The 22,439-nt window shown below is 39.1% G+C and overlaps 1 protein-coding gene and 1 pseudogene across 1 annotated transcript in view; both read right to left on the reverse strand.

The window, feature by feature from the left end:
• Nucleotides 1–13,995, reverse strand: part of LOC144371271 (uncharacterized) — a 41,898-nt gene extending 27,903 nt beyond the window's left edge. The window contains 1 exon segment of the mRNA XM_078033678.1: nucleotides 13,963–13,995. Coding sequence (XP_077889804.1) covers nucleotides 13,963–13,995 — 33 coding nt within the window.
• A 5,190-nt stretch (nucleotides 13,996–19,185) lies between these two features.
• LOC144371272 (uncharacterized) lies at nucleotides 19,186–20,402 on the reverse strand (annotated as a pseudogene).
• Between the last annotated feature and the right edge of the window lie 2,037 nt (nucleotides 20,403–22,439).

Raw genomic sequence — 22,439 nt, forward strand, 5'->3', positions numbered from 1 at the left:
ATAAGAACCTTACACAACTCACCAAAATTTAATATAAACCCTTCATAACCTAATTTAAATATGGTAAAATACTTAGATTCTTCCCTAAAATTTAAAAAGTGTGTAAAGCCATATGAAAGTTACTCAAGATAACGTATTAGGCTACATAAAATGATAATTTAGCTTTTCTGCTTTATTTGTCTCACAGGATTATGGGTGCACACTCTCCATCCTTCACGGGGCATCTTGAGGTCAATTAGCAAAATGCCAGGTTCTCATTTTTCCACATTATGCTTCCTCATTATTCCATGTTAATTGCCAAGAAAATTTCGAGCCTGGAAAACAACAAAATATAGATAAAGTGCTAGATAATCATCAACTTTGAAAATTACTTCAGAAATCAATAGAATACATTAGTAGACCCAGATGTGAAGAAATGTGAAATAGACCTACAAATCAACATTTAACTTTATAGCTGCTCAAAAAATACATGCAGTTATGCTGATATGGGAGCACATGCCTCTAGTCTTGACTACCTTGAGGCCACAGAAGGAGGAGGATTTAGGCTAAGGAATTTGAGGCCAAAGTGGCAAAAACCTAGCTCTAAAAATTGACCCACATAAAAACCAAACAGTAATCACATTTTTAAAAAGGAGCCTTCACGGGTGATTTTTATGAAACATGTAATTAGGATCAGTAACAATAATTCATGATCATGTCTAAATGTAGAAGAAGAAAATTGACTAATTTTTTCTGTAAGGCCAGAAATACCAGCTAACACATCATAAGAATGGAAATTGCAGACCATCTTTTTATAGATGTTGACACAGATATTAAAAACCACTAGCAAACTGAGAGCAACAACAAAAAGAATGATTGGACTTCATGACTAAGGGGGACATTGTCATATGGGAAGTTTCCAAAAATCATTTTGATAGAGCAAAACTCTGGCAAATCACTTACTAAATTACTGTAAAACCTATGGCCAATTATGACCAGAGGAAAATTCTTTTTCAATCTACTTAACGGCAGCTATGAACTGTTTTCATACTTAATGGTGTGAACTGAAGTATTTATCAATTTAGTTTTAGGAAAAGAAAATAAGTGTCTGATTTTCTAACTTATAAATATTGTTTGAAAATATTAAATGATATTTTATACATCAAAAATCAAATAGCATATGCAGATGATACTATTATTTTTATAAAGTTTCCAAGCAATTTCCATGAACTAATGAAACATAAAAATTAGTTCAATAGTGTCATGGGTTAAATGGTCAACATTAAATCATTTAAATTATATACAGTAGCAATGAGCAGTGTTAAAATTGAGGCACAATCCATTCACAAATATAGGAAAGTATTAACAAAAGAATTGTTCACTGCAAAGTAAAAAATTAAGGTGAAATTAAAATGCAAAAAAATCATGGAAAAAAATGGGATAACTGTTAATATTCAATAATTAAAAGTTTGATTTTGGGTTTTAATGGTTGATAGGCTTCCTCCAGATTAGCGCGTGGCATGGGGCCAGGCTTTCTCCTCCAATCTGATATGTATATATATATATTATTAATTGTGTTATTGAGCTCTATAGTTTCTTTATTCGACTTTTGGTTAGAAGATCTATCCAGTGGTGAGAGAGGTATGTTAAAGTCACCCCAGATTATGTTGTGTTCAATTTGATTCTTGAACTTGAGAAGAGTTTGTTTGAACATAGGTGCGCCATTGTTTGGGGCATATATATTTATGCTTGTTATGTCTTGTTGGCATATGGGTCCCTTGAGCAGTATGAGATGTTCTTATTTATCTATTTTGATTAACTTTGGCTTGAAGTCTACTTTATTTAATATAAGTATGGAGACCTCTGCTTGCTTTCAAGGTTCATGTGAGGGGTATGTTTTTTTCCAATCTTTCACCTTAAGTCTGTCTTTTCCTGAGTCTTCTGGAGGCAGAATATTGTTGAATTTTTTAAATCCAGGATACTAGCCTATGTCTTTTGATTGCTGTGTTAATCCACTAACATTTAAGGTTATTATTGAGACATGGTTTGTATTTCCAGCCATCCTTGTTTATTTTTGCTACTTGACTTGAAGTGTTAATTATTGTTTAATTTTTAATTGGTATCTACATATAGGACCCAGCATTTTAATTGAACATGTGTAGTGATCAAATCAGTGCAATTTCTACCTTCTAAAATATCATTTTGGTGTTTGAAACCTGTGAACTCTTTTTAGAATATCTACAGTCTAATAATTACTTGTCCGATTCAAACTATGGGCTATAAAACCTAAGAGTTACTTTTCCCTCTTAACTGCTTTTTGGCACTCCTTGCCATCTGTCTCTTAAAACAGATATAAAAAGCTTTTATCGTTTGTGGTTCTTTGTGATGAACTTTTTCAGCATCAACATGTGAGTGAAAACATACAGAATTTGTGAAATATGAAAAATCACTAGAAACAGACAGTCACCCATGGTAAATTCAGAAAAAAATATAAATTTTAAAATTGTAAACTATAATCCCAGTGCCTTGGTAGGCTAAGACAGGAGGATGGTGATTTCGAATCCAGCAACAGCAAGGCCCTGAGAAACTTGGTGAGATTCTGTCTGTAAATAAAATACAAAATAGCAGTGGGGATGTGGCTCAATGGTTGAGTGCCCATGAGTTTAATCCCTGGTAAACCCCAAATATTTTAGGGTTCACATTTAATCACTAGGCCTTAGTTATTTTTGGTGAGATCTATATACAAATGGCATATGCCAATTCTTATGAATTTATTTTATGTAAGTCAAATATAATATAAATATTTTGATAGTATAAGATTAAATTGATCTATATTAGCATATAAAGAAATAACTTAGAAAATGTTTTAGGTGAGGCTGAATGCCTGCAATCCCCTTGACTCAGAAGTCAGAGGATTACAAGGCCAAAGATCAGTAACTAGGCAAGATTTTCTCCCAATATAAAAAAAAATGGCTGGTGAGATAGTTTAATGACTAAATGCCCTGGGTTCAATCTGGGGTACAAAGAAAAGGAGGAGGATTTAAAATTGCCTTATCTCAACAACAAAAAGACATGTGAAATTTAAAACCAAAATCTGCATTCTATCACTTTTCTGTGACACACAGAATCTGCTTTAATTCATTTTAAACATTTGAATCTTACACAATCTAAGTTTTCTAACACTCAATAAATGACATGTTTTAATCACGTGGGTCTCAAGGCCATTGGATGAATTTAAGGTCAGTGTAACTGAGGAATCTGCAGTCATACACACTGGAGTGTGCAGGTGCCATGAATTTGCAGTAATAGTCAAGAACTCATGAACGGGTTGTTTATTGCCTTGATACTGTTGGAAAATTGTTTTCTGATGGTAAATTTCTGTATCAGTATTGGGAAAAATTTAGACCGTTTCCTGATATCATGCCTCAAAGAAAGGGACACAATTTCATGCAATAATGAGGAGACCTAATCTTCATACAGTTAGTGGCCAGGAGAAAGCACAGTCTGGTCATTCTGCTAGCTCCAGTTTTGAACCACAATCATCACTAAATTATGTGTATCAAGTATATATGATTAAAATTGTGTAAACGCACCATGATAGTATTGGGAAGAGATATCTATAGTAATGTGCCTGCTGAGGTTCCATTGTTGTTAGGAAGCATCCTGGGGAATTGGAATGATTCATAGATGACTAAAATCCTGAGCTATGTGTCACGACCCTCTTGCCCGCAAGGAAGACGCGACTCAGGAATCTTCTTTCAGCAGTTTATTCAGGCTCTTGACATCTTTCTAATAATTTTTCTAATCCCCGGAATAATAATTGGATGCCCCTCCCAGCCTTAATAAAGCACCTCGAACCCCAATGCGAAGCTGCCACGTGGACCCTTCTCACAAGGTGCTAGAGAACAACACGCCAACTTTCTCTGATAAGGAGTTGACAATACGCCAACTCTCTCTGATATGGAGTTGTCCTTCACAGACCACAGCGGAGCCAGCGCCATCATGTAATGGCGACCACAGTCCGCAGGAACGGCTCACCACAGCTCCCCCTTTTTGTTTCACTAAGACAATACAGGCGAGAGTAGAGGTCCTATCCCACTGTGCAGAAGTGGCTGCATAGTATGGCCCAGCACTAGGGGGCGCCTTCCCCAGTTCTGACACCATATCAGCCCACGCCTTTTTTTGTGGGGCGGGGCGGAGACACGTCAAACCCGCAAGCAATAGGACATGCTCCCCTTGAGGTCCCTCTTCTCAATGGATCACTCAAGTGCAGTGCCTTGCCTCGCATCCTGTATCGTGACGATGGTGAGTAAGAGGGAATAGCTGAGGTTGAACTGTGGCTGTCTAGAAGTACAACTACAAACAAGTTGGCAGCACCCTGAAAGAAAGGCACGGACTTTAAAGTGATAGATAAAGACCAGTGTGGAAACCCTTCTGCGTGCAATGGCAACAAGCCCTGCAGAGTGCAAGGGCTTTCCAGCACTAAAAGAAAGACAAAAGAAGGACATGTCGAACCCAGTGCAATGTTATAAGAACTTGGGGTGCAATGACCATGTCAAAGACACTAGTGTAGAAACCCATCTGCGTGCAATGGTAGAAAGACCGGCAGAGTGCAAGGGCTTTCTGACACTAAGAGAATAACGAGGAAAGACATGTCAATCCCAGTGCAATGTTATAATAACTTGGGGTGCAATGACCATGTCAAAGATTTACTGTTTAAGATGCGCAAGCCAGACTTGAGGTGAGTTGCCATTTTCTAAAGCTGCAAGAGCTTGTATGATCATAGCCTTATCTTGAGCACTACGAGCTTTAAGGCGACAGAGAAACCACAAACAGAGGAACATACCAAAACAACACAGTGCACCAAAAATGCCTACTCCCACCCACTCCTTAAAAAAGGAAAAAGCAGAAGATATCCAATTGGTGAATTGACCCAGAGTCACGGGATCGACACGGGTACTATTCAAGACAGCTATCTGGGTTAGTTGAGACTGGATCATGTCTTCCGCTTCCATGGACCAATTCCCGGCCAGATATCCACCAATGATGTGGGAAGCATTCCTGGAATCATTAAATCTGACAGAGGTTATACATAAATGTGCACGTTGGTCAATGCAGCCTAAAAGTACTAGGTCAGCCAATTCCTCTACCTGAGCTTGAAGAAAATCTATTCTTTGGTTGGCAGCTAAAATCCCTGACAAAATATTTTGATTAATCGCATTTTGCGATTCAAGTATAGTGGACGTTTGTTGAACAACTTGATTAATGGTGGCAGCAGTTTGTACTTGACTGGCCATGGCTACTCCGGCTGTAACTGCTGCAGCAGCAGATGCCGCCACGGCTGTCACTATAGCTGCTGTGATTCCAAAATCTCTGCGGACTCTAAGTAGCTCTACAATAGGAAAGTTATCTGGATCCGCAGTGACTGGGATTGGGACAAAAGTTGGAATTTTCATAATCACTGCTACAGTCCAAGAACCATTCCAACACTCAGATAAAAAACAGGTAATATTAGAACAATCCACCATCCCCGATGAGGTGTCATTAGCTAAAAGGAACAGGAACGAGGATTGGATACAGACCATTGCAGGAGGCAATGTGGCACTATGTAACAGAGAGTTGAACGAAATGATGTAAGATGTAAGCCTATTACCTCATTCACTCTCCTTAGTAGTGCCAGAAACATTAGCCAGCCAACTTTTGGCTCCTAGTAATTGAGCCAATGCAGAAATATCGGCTGAAGCCCTCTTCTCATTGGAAATGAGCCATTGAAACCAGGACCAACCTGTTCCTGTAGAGGAGTTGGCATTGTTGTTAAAGTTGTAAACATATCTCTTAAGGGGGGGGGGAAGGAGAAACCTTTAGCAACTTGATGTTTCTCCCAAGAATGATCCTGACAAGGTGTAAATGTTGGGGGAAAACCAAAATTAGGGGTACAGTAAGGAGAGGCCTTAAAATGAGTGGCATTGCAAGTACTATTAGAAGAAGGAGGCATTGGGATTAATACCTCGGAGATAATAGCTAACGTAGTTATGTTTAAAACAGAGCTAGTTGCGGGGGTCCCTGAGCCTGATTGCTTCCCTGAAACTACTTGGCTCAATACAGCACTGAGAATACTCCCTGAGACTCGACTGGACCGCAATGGGTCCTCCCAGTTAGTCAAATTTTTGGTCTTAAGGCTAATACAATTAGTGTTTCCAAGGCTGAAACAAAAAACTCCTGTGAGATTAACTTGAGACTGATTAAAAATATTTTCCATGTCCCCTCTAGGAGAGGTACAAGGAGCAGACATCTCACATGAGGTATAAAAAAGAGTGGGGAGGACACTAGAATTACTATGAACTGGCATTGGCATTGGCCATGCCCGTGCCACTGCCCACCACTGCATTGGTGCCATCTGTACCGTTGGCACCAGCATCAGAGCCAGAGCACTCATCAGAATGAAGCTCCTCATCATGGGACTGTTGTGGCACCTCCTGCTGCTGGTTAGTAGATCTCGAGACTCTTCTTGTCAGGCGTTCAGGGATCCACAGCGGCTCCGTGCGATCCTGGGGAAAAACACATACAGATCCTCGTGCCCATGTCAGCACGGGGTCAGGGCCGTTCCATTGGCCCGTAAGAACATCCTTCCACTTAACATAGCCAGTCACAGAGGGCTGAGGGGACACATGTCTATCGGCCGCAGAGCGGCCATGAATATTCAAATTCAAAAAATTAATGGTAAAAAGAGCTAGAGACAGGCGTTCTTTAGGAGTGTGGTCAACTCCTATTCCCCCTTTTTGTTTTTCTAAGGTTTCTTTTAAGGTGCGGTTGGCACGTTCAACAATGCCTTGCCCTTGAGGATTGTAAGGCAACCCATGAGCAAGTTGTACTCCCATAGTAGAACAAAAAAATGTAAACTGTCTGCCCGTATAAGCAGGTCCATTATCAGTCTTAAGGGATGCAGGTGCACCCCATGCTGCCCATGCCTCTAAGCAATGAGTAATGACATTACGTGCCTTTTCTCCCGATAAAGCAGAAGCATGAATAATTCCAGAGTATGTGTCAATAGAAACATGTACATATTTGAGGTTACCAAAGTCAGGCACGTGAGTTACGTCCATTTGCCAGACAACCAATGGCTTCAATCCTCGTGGGTTTACACCATAAGTAGGAGAATGAAGAAATGTGACACAATGGGGACATTGTAATACTATCTGACGAGCATCCGCTCTTGAGATGGAAAAACGTCTGCGCAGTGTCATAGCATTGACATGAAAGTTGTGATGAAACAATTTAGCTTCTTCTAAGGAGGAGGCCAAGCATACCAACTGGCTTCTAGTTGCCGAGTCAGCACAGGCATTACCCTGTGATAACGGGCCAGGAAGAGAGGTGTGAGCCCGAATGTGCATTGGATAGAAAGGGGCAGTACGGCTACGGATAAGCTGTTGAAGCTGATTAAAGTAAGTAGATATATTATGGGTGTCACTAATAGCTCCTACAGCCTCCAGAATTTTGAGCGCCTGCACCACATAGATGGAGTCCGAAATGAGATTGAAAGGAAAAGAACACTGTTTAAAAACTTCAATGACAATTTGTAGTTCTACCCATTGTGGATTTCCAGGAGCAAATTGATGCTGGACAGGGGGAGAGTCATTAATCACATAAGCTGCCATTCCAGACTTAGAGCCATCAGTAAAAATGTTAACAGCCCCCAGAATTGGAGTGGGTGAAGTTACTTTAGGGAAAATGATGGGATGTTCTTTAACAAAATAAAGTAATGGATGAGAAGGGTAATGATTATCAATATCCCCTTGAAACAAGCAACATAGAATAGCCCAGTTGTCTAGAGTAGCACACAAAACATTAATCTGAACTTTAGAATAGGGTATAATAAGAGAAGAAGGTGCTTGTCTGAAAAATTGAATGCTCTGTTGAATCCCTCTAAGTGCTAACGCTGCAACAGCATCAGGATAGTATTCTAAAGATTTTCCTGGGGATACATGTGGGTGGATCCATAGTAAAGGCCCATCTTGCCACAGTACTCCAGTAGGCTGCCGCATAGTGGCAAGCACACATAACTGGAAAGGTTTATCACTCTGGAGCCTGCATAGAGTAGCATGTTGTATAGCTTCTTCTACTTTTATAAGGGCCGCTCTGGCCTCTTTAGTGAGGGTACGAGGGGAAGTAAGATCTGGATCACCCTTAAGAATAGCATACAAAGGCTGGAGCACGATATTAGGAATATGTAAATAACCTCTTATCCAATTAATATCTCCCAACAGTTTTTGAAAATCATTTAGAGTTTGGAGATCTTGAGTTCTTATAGTAACTTTTTGTGGCTTTAACATGTCATATTTAATCGTCGCTCCCAAATACTGAATAGAATCCCCTCTTTGAATCTTTTCAGGTGCAATATGTAATCCATACTGAGCTAACAACTTCACCAGGTCTTTATAGGCCTCATTAACTGACTGTTGTAATTTGGCTGCCAATAATACATCATCCATATAATGAATAATCTTGATTGAAGGATATTTTTGTCTGAGAGGTGCGAGTGCCTTCCCTACATACATCTGACAAATCGTGGGACTGTTAGACATTCCCTGTGGTAAAACAACCCACTCAAACCTTTGATCTGGTTCCTCATGATTACACGAGGGAAGGGTGAAGGCAAAAACGCTGTGAGTCTTTAGGATGCAAAGGAATAGAAAAGAAACAGTTTTTAATATCAATAGCAATGATATGCCAGACCTGAGGAAAAGAGGAAAGCAGCGGCATCCCTCTTTGAATGGGCCCCATAAGTTGCATTTGAGCATTAACTGCTCGTAAATCATGCAGTAGGCGCCACTTCCCTGATTTTTCTTAATGACAAATATGGGAGTATTCCATGGGGAAGTAGAATGTTGAATGTGGCCCAAGTCAAGTTGTTCTTTAACTAGGTCATGGGCTGCTGCCAATTTAGCCGAGGGAAGGGGCCACTGAGGCACCCAAACAGGCTCCTCGGTGAGCCAAGTTATGGGTATTTGAGCTTGATAAGGGGCATGGCTCTATCAGGATCTCCAAAAATCTTTCCAGCAGCATCCACCATCCTTGCTACAAAATCTGAAAAGGGTTCTGTAGGGCCTTGTATAATTTTAGTCAGGTTACCAGACACCTCTCCTCTATTTGGAAGTGATTTCCATGCCCGAATGCAAATATTATTAATCTGGTCATATGCTTCAAGAGGAAATTCTGTCTGTTGATTAGCAAATCTCCCTTGCCCCAAAAGCATGTCTTTGTCCCAATGGGGGTGTCCTGCTGCATGATTTTGGGCGGCCTGCTCTGCTGTGCCCTCTAGCACAAATGCTCTCCAGTCCAAATATTTGCCTGGGGAGACACAAGCCCGAACGAGGCTAGCCCAATCAGAGGGAGTCATGCAGTATCTGGACAGATTCTCTACCTGAGTTAGTGTAAAAGCGGCATCAACCCCATAAGTGCGCACAGACTCCGCCAGGGTCTTTACAATTTTGAAATCCAAAAGCTCATGAAATCTTCCCCTATTATCATCCTGAAAAACTGGATAAGCAAGACCCATCTCAGCGTTAACAGCCCTCCATGTTTGGGCGTGGAAACTTCGTCCCGAAACACCCCCGCCATACGGAGGCGGATCGGGAGGCCGTCCTTTCTTGAGCCCTTGCTTATCTCTGTTCCCTGTAGCTAAACTCATTAGCTGCCGAGACAGTGTCTCCAGCTCCTCCTCTTCATTATCTTCTACCTCTGACCCACTTTCGCATGGGGGCGTGCGCAGCACACTGAGATCTGAATACAGTCTCCTCCCGTTCTCCACGTCCCGCACACTCCCCTCTCCCTGAGACACTTCACTCTCTGTTGTTTCTGATTTTTCCTCATGTAATTGTTCTAAAACTTCCTGCCCTTTAACAAGCGCTTCTTGGCATCTGCCATCCGTAAGGCAACTACAGACCATCTTCCAGAGGGGTATCACCCCGCCCTCTAGCATGCCTTGCTCACGAGCAAAATCAAGGTCTTTGCCTAATTTATCCCAGCTGGGTGTAGTGAGGCTGCCTGAAAATGCAAACCACGGTGCAGCTGTATCTACCCTCTGTAAAAATCTCTCTAAGGTACTGCGTTTCACCTCCAGTCCCTTGGAAAGTAAAAGGCCATCTAGGGCCAAAAGAAGTGGACTTGAAGTCACGGCACCCATGACGCAACACAAGAAAACACAGAAATCGAAAGTGAAAGTACACAAAAACAAAACGAAAATACACAGAAAACAAAAACAAAAATACAGAGTGCAATTGCTATGAGATGTAACGTCCTCTCTTTATTTACAGAGGAGCAGGTACCTTTTAACGCTCCCTCTTTATGTATAGAGGAGCCTCCGCTTTTTAACAGCGGGTCCCACCTTACCTGGGACTTACCGGCGCACCTCCCTGACTGCTGAAAGTTCTGGTTCCTGGGTTTTTCTTTTTTCTCCCGGGTCTCGGCATCACTTGTCACGACCCCCTTGCCCGCAAGGAAGACACGACTCAGGAATCTTCTTTCATCAGTTTATTCATGCCCTTGACATTTTTCTAATAATTCTTCTAATCCCCGGAATAATAATTGGATGCCCCTCCTAGCCTTAATAAAGCACCTCGAACCCCAATGCGAAGCTGCCACGTGGACCCTTCTCACAGGGTGCTAGAGAACGACACGCCAACTTTCTCTGATAAGGAGTTGACAATACGCCAACTCTCTCTGATGTGGAGTTGTCCTTCACAGACCACAGCGGAGCCAGTGCCATCATGTAATGGCGACCACAGTCCGCAGGAACGGCTCACCACAGCTATGTACGTTCCCAGCTGTGCACATTATGCCTGGCACAACATAGTCCAGGAGATCATGAGACACAATACAAGCTCTCTGACATCAAAGAGGTAATCTGAGAAATACCCCCTCAAACAAGGTTCTACGGAGTGATACTTCCAGCTTGGTCCATGGATGCCCTATTGTACTGGGCACTCATGTCCTTTATGCACTGGAGAAATCAAGCTGCCCTTTAGAGTGGGCATTCTGTGTGGAAGAATATGTATATCACAGGGAATCTAACACAGATTTCTGAAATAGGTTACACTTGAAGAATTCACATATGGTAAGAAGGAGGAAAGGCCAAGCGAGGAGATGAGAAAAAAACAGATCACACATGAAAAAGAAATTTTCAAAAAAAAAAAAAATCACAAGTTTTATTTGTTAGAGCTGATAGTAAGGATTCCTTCTAGTATCTGGATCCAGGAAGGAGTCATGTTAGATATGGTACTGTATCTAAAGTCAAGGGAGGCTGTGTGATACATGTACCATCATCTGTGTTGCCACCATCTAGTGAGGACTGCTCAGGCAGTGGACACGAGCTGGTGGTCAGGACAGAAGTAGAGAGAATTACAGGAGAAGGACACCCCAATGAAAGTCAGGGTCATTTGGACCCTCTGGGTGGGCACATTCCATGGTTAAAGTGAGAGGAAGAAGCATCTCTTCTCCCATATGCAGTGTGAGCACCATCCTGTTTATAATGGGAGAATAAATAGGATCTGTCACCCCCAACAACACATGTGCAGACTTAAAGCTTGTGGTTGTCCTCATCTCACAGCTCAGCTTCACCACTACTGCCAACACTCCCCATGTCCTCTTTGTATAAATTAACAGACAAAAGGGAGATGGAGAATGGAGACTGGACTGGCTTCAACCAAGTGGGCTTGGGACTGATGTCAGCCTCGGCAGAAACCTCTGACCTGTGGCTCTTTGTGTGCTGGGAATTTATGAAGAGCACCAGGGAGAAATGACTGAACCTCAGAGAGGGCGACACCATCACCCAGCCCCTCTGCTGCAAAACACACTCTCCAGTAACACGACGAGCAAACCCTGGGCAAGACTTGACTGAATGAATGGCAGCTCTTTGTGAAAAGTAGATATGAGAACCATGGGTTGCTTTTGTAAATTGTCAGGGTTTGAAAATACAGCTCAGGATTCACACATACAGCTATGATATTTATATTACTATTATTTTAAATTTCTCCTGAGAAAGGCCACTAGAAGGGAAATTGTTCTTTAAAGTCAAAAAGAAGAAGCACCAGAGGTGCTTCTCTGTGGGCACAAGTGCATGGAGTACTGCATACAGGGCATAGGTTAAGGGTGTCTGTATGGCAGGCTTCCCCCTATGCTAGGCGTGAGAGTGGCAAACTGCTTACCCCATCAGCACAACTCTGGGCACGAGGCCATGTGTTGCAGTCCCACCCTTTGATTGTTCACTGCAAGGAAGGTTAGCAGACATTGCATTGGTGGCTTTATATGTTTTGCTCAGGCACTGCCTATGTACATATACATGGTAACTGCACAATAAAATCAGGCCTGCTTCCTGATTGGTCTATGGAGGACTTTATTAGAGACTCCACAGCCACACTCTCCTCTACCCTGTTCTGTGGACCTCCTCAGGGATGAGAGAGCCCATGCACTTCTCTGGAGACCCCAAGCTCTCATTCTGGAAAACCTACATTATCCTGCAGGAGGGTCTTTTTCCCCTGACTGATGTTGCGATGGAAGAGTCAAGTTCAGCTTTCAGCTTTCCTGCTTTATCTTACTCTGTGTGTCTTAGGGTAACATTTATCTGTGAATGTTAATGACATGAAAAACTGAATTTTGGAAAAAAATATAAAAGTGACCAGGGCAAGATGGGTTTCAAGTGTCCTGAATGTTTTACTAAGCAAAATTGAAGTTACACATTTCCATTATTAGGTATTTCAAATGGTTTTTAGTGATTAAAACAGAATGGACTAATACATAAAAATATTCTTCCAAATACTTGTTAATTATACTCACAAGCCTATAATTTGGCACCATGAATTGGAACTTACCAACACATTTATTTGATTTTCTAAAATATTTAATGTACTTCCTTCTGATCACAGTCCCTTGTTTGACACTTACCAACTGAAAATTCTTAACCATGGAACATACCATTCTATAAAATGAGGTTTTGAACATAGAACCTCATTTCCCTCTAAAGATTTCAAAAGGTACATTTACTCAAACAATAATTGTTCTATGAGTTATGAAGATGACCAAAGCAAGATTATCAATCAAAATATTAAAACTTATTAATTCCCTGGTAATAATTATAGAAATTAGTAGTGTTTAAAATCTCTACATGACATACCATATGTAAGTTATGTCCCATGAAGTTATTAAATTGAAAAATGAAGAATTAAAACTGACATTCCCTATAAGAAAAATTGACTCTTTTTAGCAGGATCTCAAAGAAGCAAACATCTTTAGAAGACAATATCCTCATTACACCATACAGAACATGATCCTCTGGGCTCCAACAGTTCTAATGAGCCCACAGGACCATGTTTGGTATGGCGCAATGAGGATATTGTCTTCTAAAGATGTTTGCTTCTTTGAGAAGCAAAGAAGCTACTGGGAAACCTCACTAGTAGACTGAATTTCCTCCTCCAATGCCCTTTTCAGAATCCACACTAACTCTGCATCTGAGGACACAGAGGTACTTTGTCACTTGAATAAGCTGAGCAGAGCACAAACACTTCTAAGTTTATGGAAAGGATGTGTTTAAGTTTTGTCTCTGCAGATTTGTAATTTTAATGTCTGTAGAAAGGCAAGAAGTTTCCACTGGAGAACACAAAACTGTGGCTTCCCCAGTGGGACATGTCATCTCTCTTCATTTTATTGTCTTCTCTGATGGATAACAGCAATCCAAGAGATCTGGGCTTCAAACTTTTCAAGTTTCCTGGACACATCTGGAAAAGGATCTTGATTGAGATCATTTTCTTATGTTTATAAGGAAACTTAAATTACTCTAATTCTGGTCCTAAAATACAATTAGTCTAAACCTGTCCCACAACTTATAATGCCTCTACTTTCATGTGAGGGACTCCTGGTGTCCCCATAATGTCCCTGAGGCCCTGAAGTATGTGATGGGCCCCTCTTTCCTAGTTTGTACATGGAGCACACCTTCTTGTGGTTAGTGATGGTTCGGTAAGTCATCCTTTCGAAAGTGACAGTCCTGTGGCTCAAGCTCTAAGTGAAATATTAAAATTAAGAAAAGAATAGGAAGAGCTATAGGTCCCTGTAGAAATCACAGGAAGATGGAATCTAGTCAGAGTTGAGGCAGAGTCTGAGCTGGAGTCCACTCTAAACCTACATGATCAACTCCACCTTCTCTGAGAGATAACCATGTAAAAAGAAGGCTCAGTCTCCTGGGTACTGTATATAAATATGCATAAAAGCATTAACACGCTATATTAAAAAGGATCCCCATTATCTGGAGTCAAAAAAAAGGACAGTCATTTCAAGCAGACCCACTTATGTTCCAGTTGTAGAAATCAGAAGATAGTTCTTGAATACTGCAATTATCAACATGTGAAGGATTAGTACAAGCATGATAATAAATTAAACATTTATTTTTTCTAGAGGTAGCTGGAAACTTGGACTAAATGGAAAAACATAAAATGAAAACTAATATCCACAGACACAAATTTCACATGGATGAAATGAGGGAGGTTGGAAAACTGAAGAAGAAAGTCACAATAATTGCCAAAGCATGAGACCTCCAAAGCCACATGAGAGGGAAACATAAAACAAGAAAAGAGTGCAAGTCATTGAACAAGTATTTCAGCATATGAACAGTTAGGAAAGACACTTCAAGGGTGGAGGAAATGTATGCCCTCATGCAGCCCCCAACCTGGACCAGCCACATGAAAGTTTTGTGCCTTTGGTGAATTGGGCTCTGTCTTACTCTCTGACATAGCCCGTTAATCACCAAAGTGCGACGTGGAATTCTGTCCCTCATACACACTGATTTCCTTGGAGGCTTCTGAATGAGCCATGGCAGAAGGTTGGCCAGTACTCTCAACTTTGTGGAGCCAAGAAGAGCTCTTTGGAAAGGTGGAGAATTACAGACCACACCTTTGTTGTAATGTGGACATGCTCTGTAATTAGGTGCTGTTGAGTCCAATCTCTTTTTAGCCCTGATTTTTCACAGAGAGGAAAATAATTTCATCTCTAATTGTGAGGATTAGGCCAAAACATACTAAACAAGTGGGTTCCAACCAGCTAAAGAAGGCTCTCTGGGGAGCTGGGCATGGTGGTATTTGCCTGTAATATCAGCAGGTTGGGAGGCTGAGGAAGGAGGGTCATGAGTTCAGAGCCAGCCTCAGTGAAAAAAATTTACTAAGCAGATTAGTGAGATCCTCTACATAAAATAAGGATAGGGATGTGGCTCAGGAGTTGAGTGCCCCCCGAGTTCAATCTTCATCATCGTACCCCCCACATAAAAGAAGAATTTCTGAGGAGTGAGTCTCAGGCTTTGGATTTATAACAGCTTTCATGGAGGTTCTAAAGTGTAAAACTAGTATAAAATAAGTGTTATGAGCCAAGCTCTGGGGTGGATGTGAATGCATTTGAATCTAAGCATTTATATATATTTATATATATTATAGATTTGATGTTGATCTACTGATGGAATGTTTTCTACCCAAGGCAAGTATGTGCTTTAGTTAAAGTCTGAAATAGTAGATATATAATTTAATAATCTGCAGCTACATATTGAAAAATAACTGTCATCAGTAAATCATGTATGTGAAGTTAGATCATTTCATGACTCTTTAGAACATGTAGATCTATAAGGCAAGATAGTAAGAGAAACAATAAAAGGGAAACATTCATGAACTTGGGATTCCATTTAAAAATGTGAGGTGAATGTTGGTCCACAATCTGACTTACATAACAAGACCCTTACAGCACAAAGATTAAAAATCAAGAATAAATAAAGGCAATAGATTCAAACTAAAAGCTGCTTCTCAGCAAAAGAAACAATAATGTGAAGAAAGAACCTACAGATTTCATACAAATCACTTCAGTCAAAATGGCAATCATTAATAATACAGGCAACAATAAATGTTGGTGAGATTGTGGGGGCAAAGGAACACTCACACATTCCTCATGAGATTGACTCCAAATTGATGCAACCACCATGGAAAGCAGTATGGAGAAGCCTTGAAAAACCAGAATGGAAACATCATTTGACCCAGCTATCCCTCTCTTTGGACTATGCCCAAAGCACTTAAAAACAGCATACTACAGGAAAACAGCTGCACCAATGTTTACAGCAGCACAATTCACATTAGTTAAATCATTCAGCCCATATAAAACAACAATGGTAAATAGAGTTGCCCAAGTCAGTCTGTGCAACTAGCTATAATCACAAAATTTTTGGTTTACAACTCTTTTCTATTTGTTTTACAAAGCAGCACAAGAACAATACTTACAAGTTGAGCAGAGAGGAAACATTACATAGCAGTGTTATGAATACTATGAATAGTGCTGTGGGCACTCAAAGAAAGGATTACCAATTTCTTACCCATGCAATAAAAAATCATGCAGTTGAAGATACAGTAGTTACTGATTAGATTACACATACATGTGTTTGTGACATTCAGTATGTGGGCAGCTGATCAACTTGGCAGGTCAGATCCAATAGATAATGAAGACGATCTCTTCACACAATACAGTGTTTCCTTGAGTAATACTATGAAAACAAGAGAGAAAGCAAAAGGGAAAAACACAGGCAACTGTATTGCCAGACTAGGAAAACCCAACCACTGAACCTATGCACTGGGGAGACCCAAAGAGCTTCTCAGGGTCCTGACTGGGAAGTGCTGGGCAGAGCATCCTCTCCACAGGTGAGAGTGTGAAGTCTTGTTCTAACTTGTATTGAAAGTGAGGCCGAATAAATACAAGTTAGAACAAAGAAAACTTCATTCTAACATCTTTCATGACCTGGTGATCCCCTGAAGAACACCAAGTCCTCCCAAGAACAGGTCAGATCCTAGAGGAGGGAGTGATAGCCTTGAGATGACTAAATAAATTGGGGTTCCAATGAGTGAGCCACCCAGCCAGATGCATTGAGAAATCAGCATTCTTTATCTGTTTCATCAAGGACTGCACACATCATTCAATCAAGAAAAGGGAAGATCTTTAGTATTTTTCTTAGACTTCTAGGAGTGAATCTTCCCTCCTGGCCTTATAAAGAGTTTAAACACCCATATGTAAAATGAAGCCAGTTTTCTGCATAAAATAATGTGGAGATAAGCATGAAACCTAGATATTTACCCTTTGGAATAAAGAATGGTGTGAATATTATTCTCCTAGAACTTATCATTATATTTCAATATTTATTTTACCAAATAAAGTTAAATGAAATGTTGGTGGGTGGTGTTTTGTTGACCCAAAAGGTTCACATATGAAGAGAATATTGTGTTTTTACTTTTTGAACAGGACTTGTAGATGAGAGTCTAGAGGTTTATTTCAATCAAAATTGTGTTTCTCTCTCTGTGATGTCATGGGCTTTGGAGCTATAAGAACTGAGGAGAGACATGGTTAGTTTATAGTATCTTATAATTACTCGGTTGCAGAGGGTTCTGCTAGACCATGACACATGCTATCTATCGCATAATCCAATAAGTATAACAAACATTATATTGTAAATTATTAAGTAGAACCAAAGAGTCTACAAAATCAAAATATATAATGAAATAAAAAATGTGGGGGCATAAATGCTCCTACAGTATGTCTTTTTCTTTTTACAGTCATCATTTTACAGGTTTCTATTTAAATTTTCTACTGGGTATCCAAAACTAATGAGGTGGTCCCAAATTGTGATGTTTTTCCTACACTAGAGGTGAGTATAGTCACCTCAGTGATGAACGTCATAGAATTCATGAGGAACTGCATGGTTTCTTCAGTCCAAGAGTCAGGATGGGCCTATGAACGATGTGGATTCCCCATGAAACATTAAGACTATTTCCCCCTTCAGCAACCCTCCTTTATTGCCTGAATACTCACATTGGCTCCTAGTCTCTTGGGTCTTTCTCCTCTCCCTGATTGGGAGCTTGTATAACTCTCCAGAGTTGTAGATCCCTTAGGGTGTACTGCTACTCTATAAGGTGAAATGTTAAACTCATGATTCAAACTAGGGATATCTGGGCATTATTTTAGTATTTCCTATGTTCTTCCTATAACTCTCTTAATTTTCCCATAATTACAAACAAAAGAGTATATAATTTACATAAATAATATTCTCCAAATAATACTTGATTAAACATATGAAATAATTAATGGAGATGTTGTAGCATTATTTACCCAATAGAATGTTTTACTATTGCTTCGATCGAGTAGCAAAGTGAATAGTGGGAGATGTGTGACCTAATAACATCATTAAATGCATGACAAGGTTAACATTTAGAAATGCACACTTTATTTTGCAACAAATTGCATCTGTAATGAAATATAAGTAAAAACGCTCTGTAAAACTGGCATGGTTGACCATGCTGTGACCCTAGGGATGTAAGAAGCTTTACAAGTTCAATGTCAGGCTCCATAATTAGTGAGGATGTATGCAACTTAGCAAACCCTTTCTCTAAATAAAAAAGAAAAAAAATCTGAGGATGTGGTTTACTGATTAAGTGCCCCTAACTTTAAGGGGCTCTGAAAATTTTAAATTTTAAATTTCATATAAATCTTAAGAAACTTCTGAAATAATCAACTCTGAGAATTATTATTTCTCCAGAAAAATGAGACTCTTTAGTAATTGTTTATTTATACTAAAATTATATCCTTTTAGGGATACACAATTCTATACTTGTATTTCCTTAATTCTACAATATCAGCTAAAGATGCTAGAAATTTTTCAGCAAATGTCAAAAGCGATTACCCATTTTGTACATTTAAATGATTTTTTTCGCTCCTAGGTCCCAAATACTTCGAGGGATGGGCTATAGATACGAAACTTACTACAATCTTTATATTTGTCAAGGTGTTTTTCTAAATATTGTGCTGTTATCTAAGGTACACACTTTGGACAAATGCTACTCCACATTTTCTACAGATATGAGGTCAGTAATTAAAAAAATGTTGGAAATTTGAATACAGTCTCGGACACTATCTTTGGGTTTCTATATGCTATAAATCCTCCAGTGTTTTAAAAATGTTGAATCAATGGCCAAAAGCTTTACAAAAATTTTTCCACATGTCCTCTCACTCGTATGAATTCTGAGGTGCTGAGTAGGGTTTGAACAATTATTGGAGACTCTGTCGCCTATTTTATATTTATATGATTTTCTGTGGTATCATATCTCTGGTGTGAAATAGTATTGAACTACTGTGAAATAGGGTTGATTCATCCTTAAAGACACTGATGCAATGTTTTCATTGTAAATCTTCTCCAGTATAAAATCTATAATGTTTAGTAGGATGTGATCTTCAATACTAAAAGCTTTGCCATTCTTCACATTTATAGGACTTCTCTCTAGTATGCGTTCTCTGGTGTCGAGTAAGTGATGATTGTTGATTAAAAGCTTTGCCACATTCTCTACATTTGTAGGGCTTCTCTCCAGTATGAATTCACTGGTGCTGAGTAAGTGTTGATATGTGATTAAAACTCTTGCCACATTCTTTACACTTGTAGGGCTTCTCTCCAGTGTGGATTCTCTGGTGCTGAGTAAGTGATGATTTTTCACTGAAACTTTTGCCACACCCTGTACATTTGTAGGGCTTCTCTCCAGTGTGGATTCTCAGGTGCCGAGTAAGTACTATTTTTTGATTAAAACTTTTGCCACATTCTTTACATTTGTAGGGCTTCTCTTCAGTGTGGATTCTCTGATGCTGAGTAAGTAATGATTTTTGACAGAAACTCTTGCCACACCCTGTACATTTGTAGGGCTTCTCTCCAGTATGAATCCTGTTGTGGTAATGGAGATGTGAGTTTGTATTAAAACTTTTGCCACACACTTTTCATTTGCAGGGCTTCTCTCCAGTATGAATACTTTTGTGCCAATTACGCTGTGAGATGCTATTAAAAGCTTTGCCACATTCTTCACAGCTGTAGGGCTTCTCTTCAGTGTGAATTCGCTGGTGGTGAGTAAGTGATGATGTGTGACTAAAACTCTTGCCACACACTTTACATTTGTAGGACTTCTCTCCAGTATGACTCCTTTTGTGACAATTACGCTGTGAGATTCTACTAAAAGCTTTGCCACACTCTTTACATTTGTAGGGCTTCTCTCCAGTGTGGATTCTCTGGTGCTGAGTAAGTGATGATTTTTCACTAAATGTCTTGCCACATGCTTTACATTTTAGGGCTTCTCTCCAGTATGAATCCTGTTGTGGCGATCAAGATTTTAGTTTCTATTAAAACTCATGCCACACACTTTACATTTGTAGGGCTTCTCTCCAGTGTGGATTCGCTGGTGCTGAGTAACTGATGATTTTTAACTAAAACTCTTGCCACACACTGTACATTTGTAGGCCTTTTCTCCCGTATGAATTCTCTGGTAATTTTTAAGGCTCGGTTTTTGACTGAAACCTTTGCAAAATTGTTTACATATGTAGGGCATCACTCCAGGGTATGTCCACTGGTGACAAATAAGATTTGAGCTTTTATTAGAAGTTTGGCAACATTCTTTGCATTTGCATGTCATATCGTCTGAATAAACACTGTGATGTTGAGTAAAGTTCTTGAGTGCATTGAATTCTTCACATTGGTAGGTCTTCTCTGCAGAATAAATTTTTTGGTGTTGAGTAAAGGTTGAAAAACTTTTTAAGGCTTACCACACTTCTTACATTTACAGGTCTCTCCTTCAGTATAAATCCTCTGTTACTTAACAAGTTGAATCTTTTCACTAAAAGTTTTTTCAGATTCTTTAAATTTGTAGTATTTATCACTGTCATAGTATCTGCTGTGTTAAAAGAATATAGCAAAGCATTTGCTTGCTCAATATCTTCTTATCATAGAGGGCTCTCTTTCTCTATAAATTTTCTTGTATTAAGCAAGCTCTGCACTGTGGTTAAGAGCCCTTTTACATATCTTACACTTGCAGGTTTTGTCTTGGCTATGAATATTTTAATGAATACTAGTTTTTGATCACTAAAGCAAGACTTTTCTACATTTTTCATCTTGGTAAATTTCCTTCAGAAAATAACTAGAATTTCTCTATATTCATAATTTTTATCACCAATGTAAATATACTGGTCATTACTCAGGGTGGAGACATGGCTTATTGTGTTACTTATAGCATTATCTATATAGTGCACTTTCCAGAAATCTGTATCAGAATTGTCATTAAGCAATATTGTTAAGTAGAAACTTTTCTACAATTCATAGTATTGTCCATTTGGGCACAAGGAGAAATTAATCTTTTGTTTCAGAAAAATGGATATTTTATAAAGAAACTCCCCAAAGGATCACTTTTAGAAATATCTTTTCTGTACAAATGTTTGACTTCAATTTTAACTCAGTGCTACTTTTATAATTGGCCAAGTTAAAAACTGATGCATGGACTAGATTTAAAATTTTCCACATTGCCTTTCAGTTCAAAAATGGCTGTAGATTTATTCTTAAAGACATATAAATCTCCTCAAAATAATTGGAATACATTGAATTTTTTTTCAGATATTGATTGTCTCTGGTGTCTTTTAAACTAGAAATTTTTATCATAAATAGGGACTACTGATTGATTTTCAAATTTTTGAACTTTACTCTCACCTATATTTTCCCATTGTTTTCTTGGTTGTAGACAGTTAAAGTCACAGTTTCCATATCTTCCCTCTCTTTCATTTATTCCCTGCTCTGGTAAAATTTGTCGAGGATAATGAGAAGTCATGGCTGAAATAAATAAAAATAAGAAACATGTTTACTTACTGTACTGGGCTGAGTTTATTTTGGAAACCTAAGAAATTACAGAAAATAATAACATCAGCAGGGGAGTGTATTGTTAAATCCAAGTCAATCATTACTGTAGAAATATATAAATCAAATAAAAATACACACAGGAAATTACTTTGAAGATTGTCCTAATCATCTTTGTGTTCACAGTATCCAAGATGAGTACATTACTATGGAGAGTAATATACTAGAGAAAAATACATTGTGTTACACAGAGATTTTCCTCCTTCAGAATATATTTTCAAAATCTACCAACTTTCTTCTGTTTCATTAAAGATAAAAATATGAAACATATAAATATTTGGGGACTGTTCAAAAAGGGGTTCCTGCTTACCAACAGAAAAAAACATGGCTAAATCAACTGTAAGCAAAGTAATGAATCACTCAAAGGGAATAGTCAATTATCATTTAAAAGAAGTTTACTGAACCAAAACATCACACAAAAAACAGAATAAAAATTAGTCAAGAATTGTTAATAGTAATAAGCAAAAAATGTATGTTTAAAGACTTTCTTTAGAAAACGTCGGAAAGAGTCAGGAGTGATTGTACATAGCAACATAGGAGGTTGAGCTAGAGCATCAAAATTTGAAAGCCACACAAAGTAAAAAATGCAAAGTGCTAAATTACCCTTTAGTTTTCTTTCCAGTATTAATAAACACATCTTGAAAAATAGAAAAAATGAACATCGAAACAGCTCAGTTTTCTCCAT

The sequence above is a fragment of the Ictidomys tridecemlineatus genome, chromosome 16 (genome assembly GCF_052094955.1).
Source record: "Ictidomys tridecemlineatus isolate mIctTri1 chromosome 16, mIctTri1.hap1, whole genome shotgun sequence".
NCBI lineage: Eukaryota > Metazoa > Chordata > Mammalia > Rodentia > Sciuridae > Ictidomys > Ictidomys tridecemlineatus.